At 39.8% G+C, this 17,258-nt stretch overlaps 2 protein-coding genes across 16 annotated transcripts in view; one reads left to right on the top strand and one right to left on the bottom strand.

The window, feature by feature from the left end:
* The window catches only part of MAP7 (microtubule associated protein 7), a 115,509-nt gene extending 113,613 nt beyond the window's left edge, over nucleotides 1-1,896 (top strand). For all 13 annotated transcript variants that reach the window (XM_032682050.1, XM_032682052.1, XM_032682056.1 and 10 more), the window contains one exon: nucleotides 61-1,896. In XM_032682050.1, the coding sequence (XP_032537941.1) occupies nucleotides 61-71 (11 nt within the window). In that variant the 3' untranslated portion in view covers nucleotides 72-1,896. The remainder of the gene's footprint in view (nucleotides 1-60) is intronic.
* LOC116783961 (vacuolar protein 8-like) overlaps nucleotides 1,889-17,258 on the bottom strand; it is a 35,516-nt gene continuing 20,146 nt past the window's right edge. For all 3 annotated transcript variants that reach the window (XM_032682058.1, XM_032682057.1, XM_032682059.1), the window contains 7 exons: nucleotides 16,713-16,758; nucleotides 15,424-15,557; nucleotides 10,784-10,912; nucleotides 8,644-8,758; nucleotides 7,609-7,743; nucleotides 6,296-6,421; nucleotides 1,889-5,475 (listed from right to left, as the gene is read on the bottom strand). In XM_032682058.1, the coding sequence (XP_032537949.1) occupies nucleotides 5,354-5,475; nucleotides 6,296-6,421; nucleotides 7,609-7,743; nucleotides 8,644-8,758; nucleotides 10,784-10,912; nucleotides 15,424-15,557; nucleotides 16,713-16,758 (807 nt within the window). In that variant the 3' untranslated portion in view covers nucleotides 1,889-5,353. The remainder of the gene's footprint in view (nucleotides 5,476-6,295; nucleotides 6,422-7,608; nucleotides 7,744-8,643; nucleotides 8,759-10,783; nucleotides 10,913-15,423; nucleotides 15,558-16,712; nucleotides 16,759-17,258) is intronic.

A 17,258-nucleotide genomic window follows, 5' to 3' on the forward strand; every position in this document is an offset into this window, starting at 1 on the left:
TAACATTTTGAAGTAAGCATTGCCACTCTGACCTGTCATTTCTGTTACCTTCTGTTGTAGAAGTGATCTGATTGTTTCTTCTGAAGAACCAAAGGTGATATGAGCGTCTCTGCAGTCAGTGGAGTTTCTTCCATGCTATGAAGGAGTGTTTTATTTTTTCTCTCCAGTTTTTTAAAGATTTCTTGAATATCTTTTTTGGAAGGACTTTAGTAAAACCAGCAGAAGAAATGAGGGGAATAGACTTGGATCACCTTTCTAATAGCTTTCATCACTAGAAAAATCATGCTTCACGTGCGTTACTTAATATGGCTATTTCCAACGAGCTTTTTTTTGTTAGTAAATGGATATTTCTGCATTTCTTAAGACACCAGACACTGGAATCTGAAAGTAATGGGCTGATTTGGGTGGTGGGACTGATTCTTTTTTGCTTTTTTAAAAAAGGTGAGTGTTGGTTTAAAAGGCATAATTATAAAATTGGCAAAGAATCTTTTACACTTTGTGGTTCTAATACTTGAAAAATAAATGCCTCGTTGCTCTACAAGTAGAGCTAATGGGGTGTTTTATTTAAACCTGTTGGTTTAAATGTTATTGCAGAGAACTCTAATTATGGGGGCAAACTATAGGCTTCTGTATCAGGTTCTTTTAAATGAAATCCCTACAGGGACATTCTGTAAATTGAGATGTCACTATGATCTTCTTGCATTTTCTCTAAAAACACAAAACAAGACAGGTTTTAAAATGTGAAAATTTGAAAGCGTTATTTTTTCATGGACAAGAGGAAAACCTATTGTTCTTCTAGATTATGTATTTATGAATTTTGCTCAGTACAGAAATAAATCATTTAATTGAATAAATTAGACAAATGTGGTAAAAAGATACTGCAAACTTGATTTTTTTTTTTTTTGTTACATCCATGTTCACAAACCTATAAAAGATGTGTATGCATATGCACACAAACGTGTGCACACACACACAAGGAAATACCTTATTCTGAGTCCTGTAAGTTGCTGCTGTTCCCAATGATGGAAGACTTTTCCTTTGCCTTATCAAACTACTGAAGACTGTGTGAAACCTGAAATATTTGATTTTGGATGATGCAGGTTTGGGATTTTTTGGTTTTGCTCGTTTCAGAGCAAATGGAAAATGGTCATTGTGCTTTTTATGCAGTGTGTGCTTTTTATAAAGCAGTGCAGTTTGAGTGATAAGAGGAGCAATGCAAGTTGCTTTCTCTTTAGTTTGATGCTGATTTCTGCTGTCATTGTTCCATCCCTCACTTTCGGTTGTGTTGTGCAGAACTGTAAAATTTTGCACGTTTCTGTGCTTTCCTAAACAATGCTGTTGCAGGCAGAGCTCACTCTAGGCATTTGAGTTTGAAGCATCAAGGAGGGCTTGAGGCATTGCTCTCTGAAGTCAGTGAGAAGATCCTTGGCAAGGGAAATGGAGGTTCACGGGGTTTCAGCTCATGCTAAGAGAGAATGTATCATTAAGATTCCTGTACTTGCCTTTAGTGAGCACTGAGCGAGGCCTCTAGGAAGCTGTGCAGAAAGTCTATGCTAGCAGAAGAAATCCTCTGAGACAAAAGCTGAAGAATTTTTGAAGAAACTTCTGCTGCTGCCAAGTGTTCATCTTATAGAGGAGATGGGATAAAAGCAATGGAAATAAAATGAAAGAGACTTCATCTGCCAGAATCTATATGGAAGGGAAAAAAACAGCCATTCAGTCAGAATGCTTTCAATAGTAACTTGTGACACAGTAAAATGAATTGGGTTCCTTTCTTGCTTTCTTTAGTTTTCCATGTACATAGCCACAATATTTTGAAGTGTCCAAAATATGTAGTTTTTCTTTAAAACTATATATAGCATGTAAGTACCAAATAAAACTTGTTTGAAATATTTATTTCTACTTATATTTTCATTTTCTTGCATAGCTGAAGCAGGAGTCAATCTCTGGTGGAAAACTCTTCTTGCTACTCCTGGTCTGCTTAGAATTTGCTTCAGGTTTCATCTAATTTTTTAAATAGAAAATCAGTACAAAGTCACTTGCAGCTACAAACAGAACGAAAAATAGCCAGTAAGGTTTGGCTTCAGTTTTAAGTCTGGGGATTCATTTAGGCTCAGGTTTAAATTATGTTGATCTTGAGCTATTTCAGCTTGGGTCTATATTTTGCTGATCTGTTTTTTGTGAGGCTTCAGAACACTTGCTTCACTGTTTGCAGCACAGATTAAGGCCCTGCTTCATTTCTCATCTGTACTTTGCTTTTTTTGGTTTGATTATTTTTTTAACAATTTATCACTACATTCAGTCCAGGTTTGCTTCAAATGAGAGAGAGAATTTCCTCTGTTTCAAGGGCCTAACAACAAAACAAAGACTGAGAAATTGCAAGTAGAATTAGGTGTATCAGTTTAAAAAAAAAAGATCGAATACTGAATTTTTAAGTCTTTTGGTTAATTCTCTTTCTTTAAATGAAGGGGAAAATAGTTTCTCTTTGTTGAGTGTTGTTCTTGACAATAAAATATAGTATCGAGTGAAGGCCAGCTCCTTTCCCTTCTATTGCCACTGATTTTGTTGTCTGTACTATCAGAGGCAGAACTGAACTACTCAGTGAGGCAGAACTAGCAATTGTAGAAGTTGCAGACAGCTATACTGAAGGTACAGAGTAGTAACCTTTCACAGCAGTGAGCTATGTGCTTTGGAAAGACTCAGCTCCTTGCTCACATCTTAACAGCACAACATAAATGAGTGTAGTTCAGTACATCACAACTGGTGGGTTGTTCACCATTAGCTTTGCTTGTTTCACATCTTTTATCTCCTCATTCCTGATGAAGAATGCTTTGTTATTTTTTTTCTTGCTAAGACTTTGAAATAATGTTTGTGATTAAATACCCAAGAATACAGATACAGGACAGATTCTGATATAATTACTTAATATTGCACTGATCTTCTTTTTGGAAACTCATCTAAAGTCACCCACAGAGGTGGTCTAAGTTTTGAGATTTTGGGATTTTGTTCCTAGCTGTGTCATTCAGTTAGTCCTCTGTTTCAGTGAGTCTGCCTGGCCAAAGTAGAGCACATGGTTTTTCATATGTGATTTCAAACCAAAATTTCTGTCACACATGAATATTGAAAATGCCATATTGCTTTATCTGAGGTTTCTGTCTGCCCCGTACTTTACCAGGCCCTCTTACTGCACTGCAGAGAGGATTTTGAGTGTGGAGTTTGTTTGGTTTGGTTTTAGGTGGGTTTGTTTGTTTGTTTGTTTGTTTTCCAATGAGTACTGTTGGAAAAAACTTGCAGATATTAAAAGGTATCATTATCAAAAATGTTTCCCCAAAGCACCAAAATTAAGCTTAGAGATTTGGGCCACATTAAAATGCAACACTGAGCTCTTAATTGACAAAATGATTTTTTAAACTTTTTTTTACTCTCACTTTTATTCCGTGTTTGTAGCCAATAGCAGTTCTAAAGCTCTACGTGCACATAAGAGTTATAACATGATCAGGAGTACCTCAAAAGACAGCGTGCTGCTTTTGGCTGGGGTAGAGTTAGTTTTCTTCACAGTAGCTGGGGGGGGCTGTGTTTTGGATTTGTGCTGAACATAGTGTTGATAACAATGTGTTTTAGTTACTGCTGAGCAGCACTTGCACAGAGTCAGCCTCTCACACCACCCCACCAGCAAGGAGGCTGGGGGTGCACAAAAAGTTGGGAGCGGGCACAGCTGGGACAGCTGATCCCAGCTGACCAAAGGGACATTCCAAACCGTACATTGTCATGCTGAGCATATAAAGGTAGGGGAAGGAGGAGGAAAGGGAGGGTATTCGGAGTTATGGTGTGTGTCTTCCCAAGTGACCATTACACATGAGGGAGCTCAGCTTTCCTGGAGATGGCTGAACACCTGCCTGGCCCATGGGAAGTGGACACACAAGCAGAGCTTTGCTTGTGTGCCTGGCTTTTGCTTTCCCTGTCGAACTGTCTTTATGTCAACCCACAAGTCTTCTCACTTTTAGGGGGAGTGAACAAGTGGCCGTGTGGGGCTGAGCTGCCAGCTGGGGTTACACCACGACGGTCAGGAAACTTCTGAAATGTTTTCACAAGAAACTGCTATCTAGCAGCAGATGCTTGCTATAAGAGTGGTTCCAGAATTTCAGTATTCCAGCTAGTTCAACGTGAAGCTTCAGGAGGATTTTTGTATTCAAAAACTAGTGTATTGATCAAAGATGGAATTGGATTACTAATAGATTATTATTTTTGTTGTTATTATTTTTATGATTATTAGATTACTATTCTCTCACAAATTAAAACCTATATTAAAAAAACAGTGCCCCATAATTTCAAAGCTCTGTGCTACATTTTTTTTCCTGAAAAATACCGTTTTGATTGGCTAAGAAGTTTGTGAGAGAGCCTCTTCTCTGGAGGAGAAGGAAGGGGAGGTTGTCCCATATTCTCTATACATGTAAGAAAATTAGTTGAATTTAAACATATTACTAGGTTTTTTGTTCTTTAACTCCTTTTTAAAATGAAGTATCAGCATCCAAGTACAAGAAAAATTCCTAATTTTACCAAATATTGTTACTTTTTCCCTGTTGCAAGTACCTTTGGAAATAATTTAACATTTGCAGAACACAGATTTCTGTATTCAAACACATGTCACCCAAATAATTCATGGTTGCTACTGTATTGTATACGTGCTCTGTGCAACATTTTACTTGCCTTAAATGTGCCTTTGCTCCTCTGCTGGAGAGTAGTGTCTATAGTGTGGACAAGGATCAGACGGAAGGCTTGCCCCATTCTTGTCTCTTACAAATTTCTTGTGATTTCTGAACTGTCCCTCATCACTTACTTTCTGTAGTAACCTGTTAGTAGTTTTCTACTTTTATACTGTGGGTTAATTCAGTTATTTTTCAAAGACCCTGGAGTGGGCTCTGAAATAAGGGGCATGGAACAGAAACAAAATAAAGATGAATGCAGAGTAACCCGCATACTTGAGATGCCTCTTCAGTGGCATTGGCCTATTATATGAAGAAAACCTCATGAATACAGTGCTTTTTTTTTGAAGGGGGGTGGTGGTGAGGAAACCAAAAACAAACCATGGAGGATTAACCAAGCATAACGGGTGTTTTTCACACCCCATTTGGAAAGGACCACAGTCTTGTCCTCAGGCACACTTAAGCGGCCAACCAAAATGTTCAAGGAATTGGTTTTTGACGTGCTCCAGTTCTTGTTATCAGAACCTCTCTTGTGTATGATGAAACTGCAAGTAGCAGGAAAACTTTTAACTACAGGAATCAATGAAAAGAGTTGTTTTCTCTGAAAGTTCAGACTCTTGGATGTGATAAGTTTTCATAAGCCATTTGGCTTAACTGTCTTCATGGCAAATAGCTGCCTTAAGGAGCTCTTGAGTTTCTTCTGTTTGTTGACGGACTTGCTCAAGGAGTTTGGCCATTTGGCTTTTTCTGAATGCTAATGAAAATTCTGGATCTGTAAAGGAATAACAGAGAAGGCAGAACAATATTCTTCTACCACAGAAGGCAGATACAAATTCAGTTTTCATCCCTACAACTATTCAAGATTGCTGCTAAGTTCTCCTGATCCAGATGTCTAAATCTCAGTTGCCAAATGCAGCTTTATGCAGCAGCTGCATATCAAGTCATAGCAAGGTCTTGACTCTGGCTCTACATGTGTAAAGATATATGCTATATATTATATATATTTATTACCACATTAAAAGTCTCATAAGTATGTACTCAACTTTTACCCAAAACCAAAAAGACTAACTAAACCCAGAAAAATATTAAGGAATAGACTTTAGAGTATGAAAAAGATGTGAGACTTCCCACTTTAATATCAGCTAATCATGCAATTTGCTTATTTGCTTGCTTTATCAAAATAAACTGCTTTCAGATTTAAAGAATTTTTAGGTTGCATCTATTGCCAAACATATTGGATAAAAGCATCTGTACCCGAATCCTATTTCCCTGCTGATCAGAAAGGCTTTAGTTTTAAAGTGCACAAATAAACAAACAAAACCTTCCCACTTTTATCATAAGATACTCTTAGTTACTTTAGAACAGGTGTGGTAACAGCTACCCTTGAGATTATTCTGTTTGCTTCAGTGAACAGAGCTAGTCTCCAGAGGAGTTTGCCCGGCATTGTCAGTGGTTAGACTCCATGATCTTAGAGGTCTTTTCCAAGCTTAATGATTTTGATTTCTGTTCCAAAGCAGTGCCTGCTTGCCACTGATAGGTGCAGGCAGGCTCTGAGAGCACCCTGGGGGCTCAGCCTAGCAGGAAGGACTTACCTTTCCGTAGTCTGCAGAATGTGGAGATGCCCAGCTGCTGAAACCGGATCTCTCGGTGGGTAAGAAAATTCCTGAGGTACGCTTGAATCTCTCCAATGTGATGCTTCCATAAAAGCATCATTTTTTCTGCATAAATGGGAGAACCACTGGAGATCAATACAAACCTTTAAAACAGTTTGAAAACTGATTTTTGTAACATTTGTGAGATCATTAATGACTCATCTACCTTCAGCTACAACCAGCATTACTGCAAAGACTGGCAACTTCCCTGTACTACAGCTTCTGACAATATCACTGATACTTCAGGTAAATAAAACGCTGAATGGGCTGCCGTGTAGGAATCTAGTCCTTGTGCAAGGTGCCTGCTGATTTATGGACTGATCAGCCTGTCATACTAACCTGAAGTGATTATGCTGTTGGACTCTGTTCACTGCCTGAGAGTCTGCTCTGTTGCAAACCCTCAGTGGTAGAAATGAAACAGATTTGCATTTTCCCTTACTGGAGACTCATTATGGATTTCAGTTTTTGCACATCTAAGGTCTAAAATGTAACCATGCCTTTCTAGAGAGCATGGCAAGAATTATCTGAACACCTTTTTCTTGCAAGTCTAAAGGCTCTCAGCTGCATGGCACATGTATATTAAGCATAAAGCTATTTGTTTGCTACAGGTAATGCTCTTTTTATTCTCTTTCACTGAAACTGAAAAAATTTTGACTCCATTCTTAAAAGCCACTTCACTGCTCCTGCTAACCTAGTCTGGAATTACAACGCAGGATTTGGTTCGGTAAAAGCTTCCCTTTTGCTAGTCAGACAGCAGAGTTTATCTAGAATTTTGGAATGTAACCTCTGCTTCTATCTATGGGGAATGCCATCACATTGTATATACTGAGAAGGAAGGTCAATCAGAAAGATGTAGCAATGACTTGTCTGAAACATGTTCTCATCTTTCCCATGGTAAGGAATATCTTAACTGTCTCCAACCTTCCTACTTAAGTTGTTTTTAAGGACCTCAGAATTGGCTACAGACTAGCCCTGCAGAATGGCAGTGCTTGAAGAAGGCAATGAAAATGTGATTCAGACCTTTGTGGTCCACTTTCATCCCTGGGCTTTCTCATGCATTCAAGCACTATTCTATTTCAAGGATGACAGTAGGCACTTTTATGCTAATACATTTGTAGAGACCAGATGGAGGATGCTATAGGAACATTAAAGGTGGTTGCGTGCCTGACAGTTATCTCCTTTTGGAAAAGGCTAATTTCACTCCAGACAGCCGTAAGACTCCTTCAAAGCAGAGTTAATCGTGTGACGGTTACCGTGACCTATCATGTGCTGGATGATGGAGGCAGCTTGAAAGGATGACTCAGTGTGTTCCAGTTGGCCAGCCAGTCTCACCAAGCACTTTGTCAAATGTTCATCCATCCATTGGACCATGTGTAGTGTGGCTCCTTCTAGAAGACAGAAAGATAAGAGAGTAGTCTGTAAACAGAAAGTCCATTGTTGAAGAAATGAAGTAGAGAGTTCTGCCAGAAACCATACAGCCTAAATAGGGAATTCTTCATGCAACTGGAGAAGTGAAATAAGTGCTGAGCTCGGTTAGTAAGTATGTTTAGGCTGTAAAAAAGGGTCATGGCCTGAGGTTATGCTCTCAGTAAGATAGGGCCATGGGTTTAATTCATATTTTATTGGTTTTGTGTTCTGAAACAATGAACCACTTTATGTATGATCCACTAGTAGGTTCAGTCTATCCAGCAGCTGCTGGGCACCTCTTGCAAAATTGAGTGTTACATGTTGCCAGTTACATGGCCGTTACACCAGATACAAGAGATTACTTGTTTGACAGACAATATTCAGTGCCAGGGCATGTTGGGAAAATTCACACTGATCCTTTCTGCCATGAGGAGTGCTGTACCTTTCACAACTGTTAATTTGGGATCTCTTATAAAATCCATGTGCAAAAAATTTCAAGAGAAAATGCTACTTTGTATTTTAGTCTTTTCCCCTTTTTATATTAGTTTTTGCTATTGTAAAATTATCTCACCCTGAGAAACTTGGAAATGTTGCAAATAGAAGTAGACAGGCCATGTACAGCAGCAAAGTTCAGCACAAAAAAAATCTGAGTAAAAAATTTTAAGCAGTTCAATGAAAGAAAGTGCAGAGAGTGGAGCCCATATGTCCTGCCAGTGAATTGGATCTTGCTCTTGAAGCTCGTGGCAAAACTCACAATGAATTTAAAGGGAAAGACCTGGGCTGTATGTCCATGTCCACCTGTGCTTCATCTCCTATTGGAATTAATAAAGGACATGTACGCTTCTCTGATTGAGCTGTTTATGGAGGGGTTGCTTCCCTACCTTGCTTTGCAAGTTCAGCAAGGCAAGATGTCACGTAACGAAGGGAGTCCTCTTGAGCGTTGATAGAAAGCATGGTCTGGAGGAGACCTTCAATACACCGGCTCTCCATGATTCTCTGCAACAAGGGAAAGAGATTGATGTTTAGCGTTTTCCTTATGGTTTAGTGGATTCTGAGGACTTCAGAAGTACTGTAACAATACTGAGGGCTAAACCATCAATAATGGAAATGTCTTCTCCCAGATCTACCACAACCAGGTGACAATGCCTCGAATTGTTCAGAGGTCATCCGATTTTGGGCCTTTCTCAGGGCTTGCTCTGTCTGTGGGATGTTCTCATGATCACCAATCATTCTGAGCTCAAAGAATTTCCTGACCTATTGCTGTTTTACCTCACTGTATATTAGTAGCGAGCTGTCATTGGCTTAAGTCTTGCTGCAGAGGTGAATAAGCTGAGTGCTCCAGGGCAAAGCATTGGGAAATGTGGAAGGTTTTTAGTTTTCCTTATTTGTCTTCAGGTCTTTGAAAACTATCTGGTGTTGAAATGCTCTGATCTGCAGAAATATGGGATGACCTCTCACTAGCAATGGTGAATTCTATTTCTGCAGAGAAATGTTACAAATTAGAAGTTTTTGTGTATCCCTTATCTTTTAGGCTGAATCTGCTATGCCAAAAGTGGTGTTGGACAGCATGTCTCTGTACTGGGATATATGTTTTATAGACCGAGTTGAAAACAGGAGACTTAGCCTGTGCTGACCTGGATTAAAAGCACATGAGACCGAAAAATGAGTTCTGAATGAGTCACCTCACTGTGACTGGAAGTGACTGGTTAGTAATGAATTGGAATCACAAAGTCATCTTTACTGGGAGATCCTAATAATGGAAGCTGATCACAGCTCTTTAAGCGAGCTCAGGTATCTATCAACAAAAGAGAATATCTTTTTTTTTTATGTTGCAGTTTTTAACTTGCTGCTTAGAGGTTGAAGATGGATCCAACACTGCTGCCTTTCAAGCTCCCACGCTCTGTGTCCTGCTGGCATAAAAACAACACCGGTTTTTAACTCTTGTGCCAAGGACTCTTCTGTGTTTTAGAAAGTGTTCCTTAGAATTGACCCTGGAAACCTGGCACTCCCAGTTATGTCTGTGTATTCACTTATGCAGTGAGAGCTAGGTAGTCTACACATTATAAAGCTTTATGAAGGTGAACCAGCTCCCGGCTGATAACAGAATAAAGTCACAAAATCTAAGTACTTTAAAAAAATGACCATATTTGTCAAACTTTGAAAGGATGGTCCATTTTTGCTCTTACTGTGGACCTTGAGTTTGAGAGAATCTAGTTCCTTGAAAAACTTGATTTCTCAACTATTAGAAATTTATATAATTCTTATCTTAGTACCAGTGAAAAAATACCATACTTTTCCTTCTGGTTAGTTTAAATGTCTGGAACTAGTGGCAATTGGATCATGAAAAAAGAGGAAAAGAAAGAACTGAGTTTTGAAAAGTGTGTACTAGGAAGTGGGACAAAGCAGAAATGAGAATTTAGGTGGTTGTTTTTCCCCCCCCCAGTATTGATTGTTACTAATGGTACTATTTGATCAAGGTACTCTTAAAGGCAAGGAAAAAGGAAGTGCATCTGTGCATACGGATTTCAAAGCAAACTCAGCAACAGAGATCTTTGTAACATGTTGGCACAACTGGTATCTTGCCAAACAGGTAAAATATACATCAATAGGTCAGGTTATATTTGACAATAAAGGGCAGTTGAAGCATGAGAGCTAGGAAATAAAGATGCAGCTTATAACAGACCTCAGATTTTCCTGGATGGTTCCTTTAATTAGCATGAAATGTCTTTGCTAGAGGAATGTTTTATACCTATGATGCAGTCATTTCAATTAGGTAACCACATCACTGATAGAAAAAATTAAATATTTTCATTAGCATTATTATATTGGGAAAATATGAATAAACCCTCCTTTCATTATGGCACATCAGGTCCTTTTATTCATACCTAGAATTTTGTGTAGAATATCCTTGGCATATATTTAATTATCCACAGAAATTTTAATTTTTTTTAATGCTGATTTGATATAAACATAATGGCAACCTCACGGGGTATGGCTCAGTGAAAAATATTGGGTACCTACCTGTCTGTTTTTGGAAAGGCTCAGGTTTTTGATGATACAAGCAGTATGTCCAACAATCACAGGGTCTGTTTTATGCACCAACAGTAACATCCCCAGGCTCTGCAGTAGCTCAGCACATGCCAGAGTGTCCTGAGAAGAGTAACCGGTATCTCAGTTACATCCAATATGGACAACATATCACACCTTCACACAGCTATAGACAGGTCGATCTCAGCTCTGAAAGAAGAGCATTAGTTAGCTCATTTAAACCAATGATGTGGCTAGGTCCAGTGCTTTTTCTCTCAGATATGGTCTACTGACTGGCAGTGATGTACAGAGCACTTGCTGTGGAAGGCTGGAGTCTTTAAGGTCCTGTAGTTTATTTTTGTTTGCACATCAATTCCTTCCCAGAAGTTGTTCATAGCCAGGGGAAGGGATATGTGATCCTGACTGGAAGGAGAAGTAGTCAGGGTATATGTGAAAGGCAGAAGTACATGGTGAAGTAGCTGCAGCAGTGTGTCTTTGAGTACCTCAGCAATTTACCTTGCCTACAATAATGGGCTGTGTTTTTAGGCCAGCTTGTAATGAGGCACCACTTTGTAGCATGTTCTGAACATCTGAGTTTAAACATATATTTTTCTGCTGTCTGATGGATATTTTAGAAGGACTTTACTAAGTATCTCTCTGAATGTAACCTTCCTCCAATTACCACTAATATTCATTGAATCATTGAATGGTTTGGGTTGAATGGGACCTTTAAGATCATCTAGTTCAAACCACCCTCCTGTGGGCAAGGACACCTTCCACTAGACCAGGCTGCTCACAGCCCCATCCAACCTGACCTTAAACACTTCCAGGGATGGGGTATCCACAACTTCGCTGGGCAACCTGTTCCAGTGCCTCACCACCCTCACAGTAAATAACTGTTTCTCCTAATATCAAAACTAAATCTACCGTCTTTCAGTTTGAAGCTGTTACCCTTTGTCCCATAGTATCAGATCTGAGTTTGGATTACTGCCCAGGTAGTTGCCTCAATAACAGTATGGATTAAGAGGGCACTGCTGTTTGTAAGAGAAACCTGACCTCAGCCAGCTTTGGATGAGGTCTGCAGTTAAGAGCAAAAGATTTCTTCTTGCGAGTGTTTTTTTCTTTCAGTCTCCTTCCCTTAGGAATTTGAGTTCTTCATGCAGTTCTTCTATTTGTTTGCAATGAATTTTTTTTCTATTTGTTTTCTATTTTTTTCCTATTTGTTTGCAATGTACTACTTAGAAACTGAGGCACATTAACAGGGGAGTTCAATATAAAACAAATCATTGGTCCTGTATGCAGTTGTGATAAATTGCATAATTCTGGATCCTGTGAAATGTTGGGATTGCTAAAGTAGCATCGAAAGGCAGATGTCTTTAAAAGTTAGTTTAACTTGCATCTTTCTTTTACTTAGGTTAAATTGCAAAAGTGTATCTTATTTTAATATCAGCTGACATCTTCATTTAACATTCATTTTAAGCACTGTCACAACTAGCTATCCTAAAATAAAACATGAAAATAAATGGAAAGGGCAGTGCTATGTCTAAACTCAGGGCATTTAAGGAATCCTATATGCCGACATGAATAAATTTTCTTTAATCTTATTTTTCCTTCTCTTCAAAGGCAGAAATAATATAAATTTAGATAATCCAATAAAATTACCATTGATGACTGTTTTCTATGCTTTTGGACCTGGTGTCCTCTTTTATATGTAATCCCATCAACTGAGATACTTGTATTTGATTTGCTATGGCCTGAGAGGAGGAAATTTTCTATGGACTATAAATAAACTTTCTAATTTAAAATGACTTCTCTGCCAGATTCTTTTGTATATTTAGCAAGTGTCAGTACTTTGAATTTTGCTGAACCTCTTTCTTTGGCTGGAATATGGTTGGGATCCAGATTTTGTTTTCTGGCTCAATCCTGCACAGTGCAAGAGAATCATGAGAAAACTGTGAGTAAAAATAGATTGAGTGGTTCAGATGGATATTGATGTCATTTCCCCCAATTTTAGAATATTTTTTTTAAAAGGCAAGGAAAAGCATTCTAGCAGCAAGTGTGCTTACAATTGCAATGCTGCACTTGTACTCCTTACACAGAGATTTCTTGACAAGATAAATATTGCCCTTGTTTACCAGTTAGCAAGAAGGGAAGGCAAAGTTATTTTGTACCTGGAATGGAGAGTCAGTGCAGTAGACAGACCTCTGCCAGCCTGACTTCCAGGTCTTTGCTTAAAGGAATTTGAATCAAAAGACTGTTTTCTCACAAAGGTTGATTCTTTAGTGTTTCAGGGTTGGGCTGTCCTTGGGAGAACTGAATAAAATTCCCCCTGCAAGAGGGAAGTTTTCCAGCTCTTGCTGGGAATCCCTGTCAACAGCCTGGTCAGGGAATTGGAAAAAAGGGGCTGAAGCAGGGAGAGGAGCTCCTGTGAAACATTCCTGGGTGTTTGCTTCATGGTAACGAAGGGGCAGATGGATTCTGCCCCATTGTATCCTGGGTAGTATTTGTAATAATTCAAGCATCACTTGACTTGGTTGTAAAGGTTAGCTTTGTTCAGTGGTTTGTTTTCTAACAGTTGTTCCCATGGAGAAGTCCCTCTTTCACTCACAGTGAATTCAGCCTGAGTTAGAGAAAGAAACTTTGAAAAGATTTGAAAAACAGGCCAGAAAAGGCATGGAGGTGGGGAGCCAGGATATGAGTAAGGATAGGTCAACCTCTTCTCAGAGTGCCCTGAGCTCGCTTGCACAAAGCAGCAACATTCAGTAGTCAGGGACAGTCAGTGTTTGCTTGCTAAAACAAATTTTGAGATGTAGGTATTTCTCACTGGAGAATAAAGCCTCAAGGGTGATGCTTTGCTTTCCAGTCTCCTGCTGCTGATCCTTTTTCCCCCAAGAAGGGTGGTCTGTTTCACTGCTGGTGTAACAACGCTGAGCTCCCAGTGCCTTTGCTCCCACTGATTCTGCACCATGGCTCTTTGTAGCTGGGGGTTTGAAGCACTGGTAAAGACAATTTTCAGGATCAGGGAGGAAAGGATTTGCAGGTATTCTTTGCTGGGAGAACAAAAAGTGTAAATGGTCTTTGGGGACAAGAAAAGCAAAAGTGAGGGAAGTGGTCACAGCACTAAGCCTGCCAGAGTTCAAGAAGCGTTTGGGTGATACTCTCATGGTGTGACTCTCGTGGATGATCCTTTGCAGGGCTGAGAGTTGGACTCGATGATCCTTTTGGGTCCCTTCCAACTCAGCATATTCTGTGATTCTGTGAGGACAATGTTCCAGCATAATGCCTCACACTGAGTAATGTTTTTACTGTGCAAATAGCCTCCAATTAATTTAATGTATTACAGTAGTAAGCTTGTTGAGGGCAAATTGTGTTTTGATTGTATGAGGCAGTTAGACAAGCAATGAGGATGTTTGGTGCTCATGCAGCCGGCAGAAAACCTGTGAAGCCACTGTGCCTTTGAATAGTTCTAGTTGCTACTTCCCAGGCATTGAATTTACCCATTTTTTTAATCATGTCCCAGAGTTAGACGAGGTGCAATTTGGTTTGCACTGTGCTGTGTACAGGAAACTGAGCTGCATGGCACCAAGCTTCCAATTCCCAGAAAAAAATTCCAATCAGGCTGAGTGTATTTAATCCACAAGAAGCACCTAAGGCCACCTATGGTTACTCAGACTGTCATTACTGTTTAAAGCAGGAAAGATTCTCACTTTTTTTTTGCTTTATCCACTCAACCTCTGACTATCTTGAAATGTTTTTGTTAGCTTAAAACACCTATCAAAAACTTTTTACATCCATGTTCCTAAGGATGTCTTTAATTACTGTAAAGAGAAAGCAGATTTAAAAATAATAATAATTTGTCAATATTTACCGTAGTTTATTTCTAGTCAGACTTCTTCATGTATTTGCACTTTTAATGGTGGTGTTTACCCTGATCATGGGCAAAAGAACCATTCTGTAACTAAGGACATGAGGATATACAGTCCTAGTAAAAGTCCTAATGAATTAGCTAAAGATAGACAGGATTTCAAATTCTATTAGTCCCTCTTGTTGTTTTGATCCTAATTCAAAAAGTGTACTTATGAATAAAACTGTCCATTTAAAGAGGTAATGCATATTTGCCCTTTATTTTGCACTGATGCACTTTAAATGAGTGCTCTAAATTAGTTTCTCTGCTTTTCAGTCTATGGGGAAGTTCTGTAGCCAAGAAATAACTTCCTTGGTTGCCCCCGTGGTGACAGTCTCTCACGGTGCTATGCATGTGTCCTCCCCCTTGTACACCCATGTGGCGACCTGTGATCTGGGGACTGAGGGGACCATAGGGAGTTGCAGGGAGCACAAAGCAGTAGCCACATATCCAAGGAATATGACACCCATCTCTCCCTCTACTCTCTCACTGGTCTCTTCTTTGGATCCCACTCACCACAACAGATGGCTCCTTGGGTAGTTAGTGACAGTGCAAATGCAGTAAACAAAGCCTTGTTATTTTTGGGTGGGAAAGAGAAGGGTTGGGAAGTCTCCCAGAGCCTATTGGTCATTCTCAAAATCCATTTCACGTGCAGTTTTGCCATAACAGAGTGTTACCCCAGGCCAGAACTACTCTTTCACTTCTATTCTTGGGAAATGACCTCCCCTACCTGGTTGTGCAGGTGCTGGGACAGTATCCAGAGCAGAGCAATGGAGGCACGCCTCACGTCCTCGCTGCCAGATGCCAGGAGAGAGCACAGCTTGGACAGGACATTCTCAGCAACCATCTCGGCCTGGATGTCCGCTGGTTTGGGAAAATGACTGAGTCAGGGAGGTTCAGAGCGCTGCAAGGAGGCATTCAGGCTCTGATTCAAACAGTTGACTGTGCCTCAGTGATCAAATTAGAGGGCATCTCCCCATCTCCACAAGATGGGACAACGCTAGATGTTCGGTTAAAAGAATAAACCCTCATTCATTCTGGCTCCTTTTGCTGAGGGATTAGTATAAGCTTGATGGCAGAATGTAGGTTTGGACACCCTCAGTCTGTATCTGAATGTCAAAAAGAAGAATGAGGGGAATTTTCTGAGTCCATCATTGGCATAAGGCCGGGTAAGAAGGTGGCAGCTTCTGTTGTACAGACAGAAAGACCTCCCCAAGCACCATCTATCAAGCAGAGTTATGGTTGCCATGGGAGAGATCAGCCATCCCACTGAATTGTTATACCTCACTTGTCTCTGCAACCTCAGCAAGTGCTTTTGGGCACTAAAAGGCACTGCCAGAGCAGCGAGCAGATGGCGAGGCAGATCTAAATGGTCAAGCAGACCAGGGGGCTTCAACCGCACCAAGGAGCAGCGCAGCAGTTCTTTCACTCTCAGCTCCATTATAATTGTGATTGCTTGAAAATTAAGCACCTCTACATTTTCTAGATGAACAACTCTACCCTGGACTGTGGGGCTTTAGCACTGAGCATGCCAGTCCTCCACTTTCATCTAAGTATGTCATAGAAACAAAACCTGGACATTTAATAGGATAGGTTTTTTTTAAGCTGATGACAAATGCTTGGGAGAAAATTAATGATAGACAGAATCATGCCTTGGGAGAAGACAGGTCCCCTCAAGCAGCAATTTTGGGAGACATTCTCTCTCCTAATTGGGTTTAATGCTTAGGAAACATGGAAGGGAGAAAAACTTAGCAACTTACTAGGGCTCTGTGCATAAGAAGACCTCTTCTGCCTTTCTCACTTCGTCCAGATATTTCCCCTCGCTACCTGGGAGCTCTGAGGCAGATTTAGTTAGGATATGTACTGCACCCCCCTCTTCCCTTAACATCCAGTTAAAATGTAGAAAAGAGGGTATCTCTTTGCTTTCAATATGAAAAGTTCCCAGCCCACTGTGCTTACTCTGAAAGGCAGAGGAAGAAAGAAATAGTGTGGTTTGTTTATCTCCAAGATATTGCTTACCACTGACAGCCAAATTTCTTAGGCAAACACATGCCTGGCTTGAAACCTGCTTGTGCCAGAGGGAAAAAAAAAAAAGGAATGAGAGAAGGAGAAAAAGAGCAGTTTCAGTAATGCATGTTCTTGACTATTGTACACAAAATAAACATGACAACTCTAACTTCAGAGAATATGTTTTGGCATATGATTTTTTTCAAAGTTTTGATGAATTTTCTTCAACCTCTTAGTATCAGTCATCCTGTTGTTGATGAAGAAGAGCCAGTGGGGTTCAGACGTTGGTTTTGGTTTAGAATGTCAGATAAGTTATAGGAAAATGAAGGGAAAGGAATTGTCCCATTTGCTTTGCCTTTTTTTCGCCTCCCTTCTACACAGTGTTTGGGGTTCCACCCTTCAAATCCTGTACTGTGGCTTATGGAAGTTCCTTTGATGTGACTCCCAGCAAAGCAAAATTTTCAGGATGTTATTCCTCGAAGCTATATAGTAAAAGTTCCAGATAGCAAAAATTAAAAAAAGTAGCATGAAAGATGCTTGACACCTCCTGTCACAGAC

The sequence above is a fragment of the Chiroxiphia lanceolata genome, chromosome 3 (assembly GCF_009829145.1).
Source record: "Chiroxiphia lanceolata isolate bChiLan1 chromosome 3, bChiLan1.pri, whole genome shotgun sequence".
Lineage (NCBI taxonomy): Eukaryota > Metazoa > Chordata > Aves > Passeriformes > Pipridae > Chiroxiphia > Chiroxiphia lanceolata.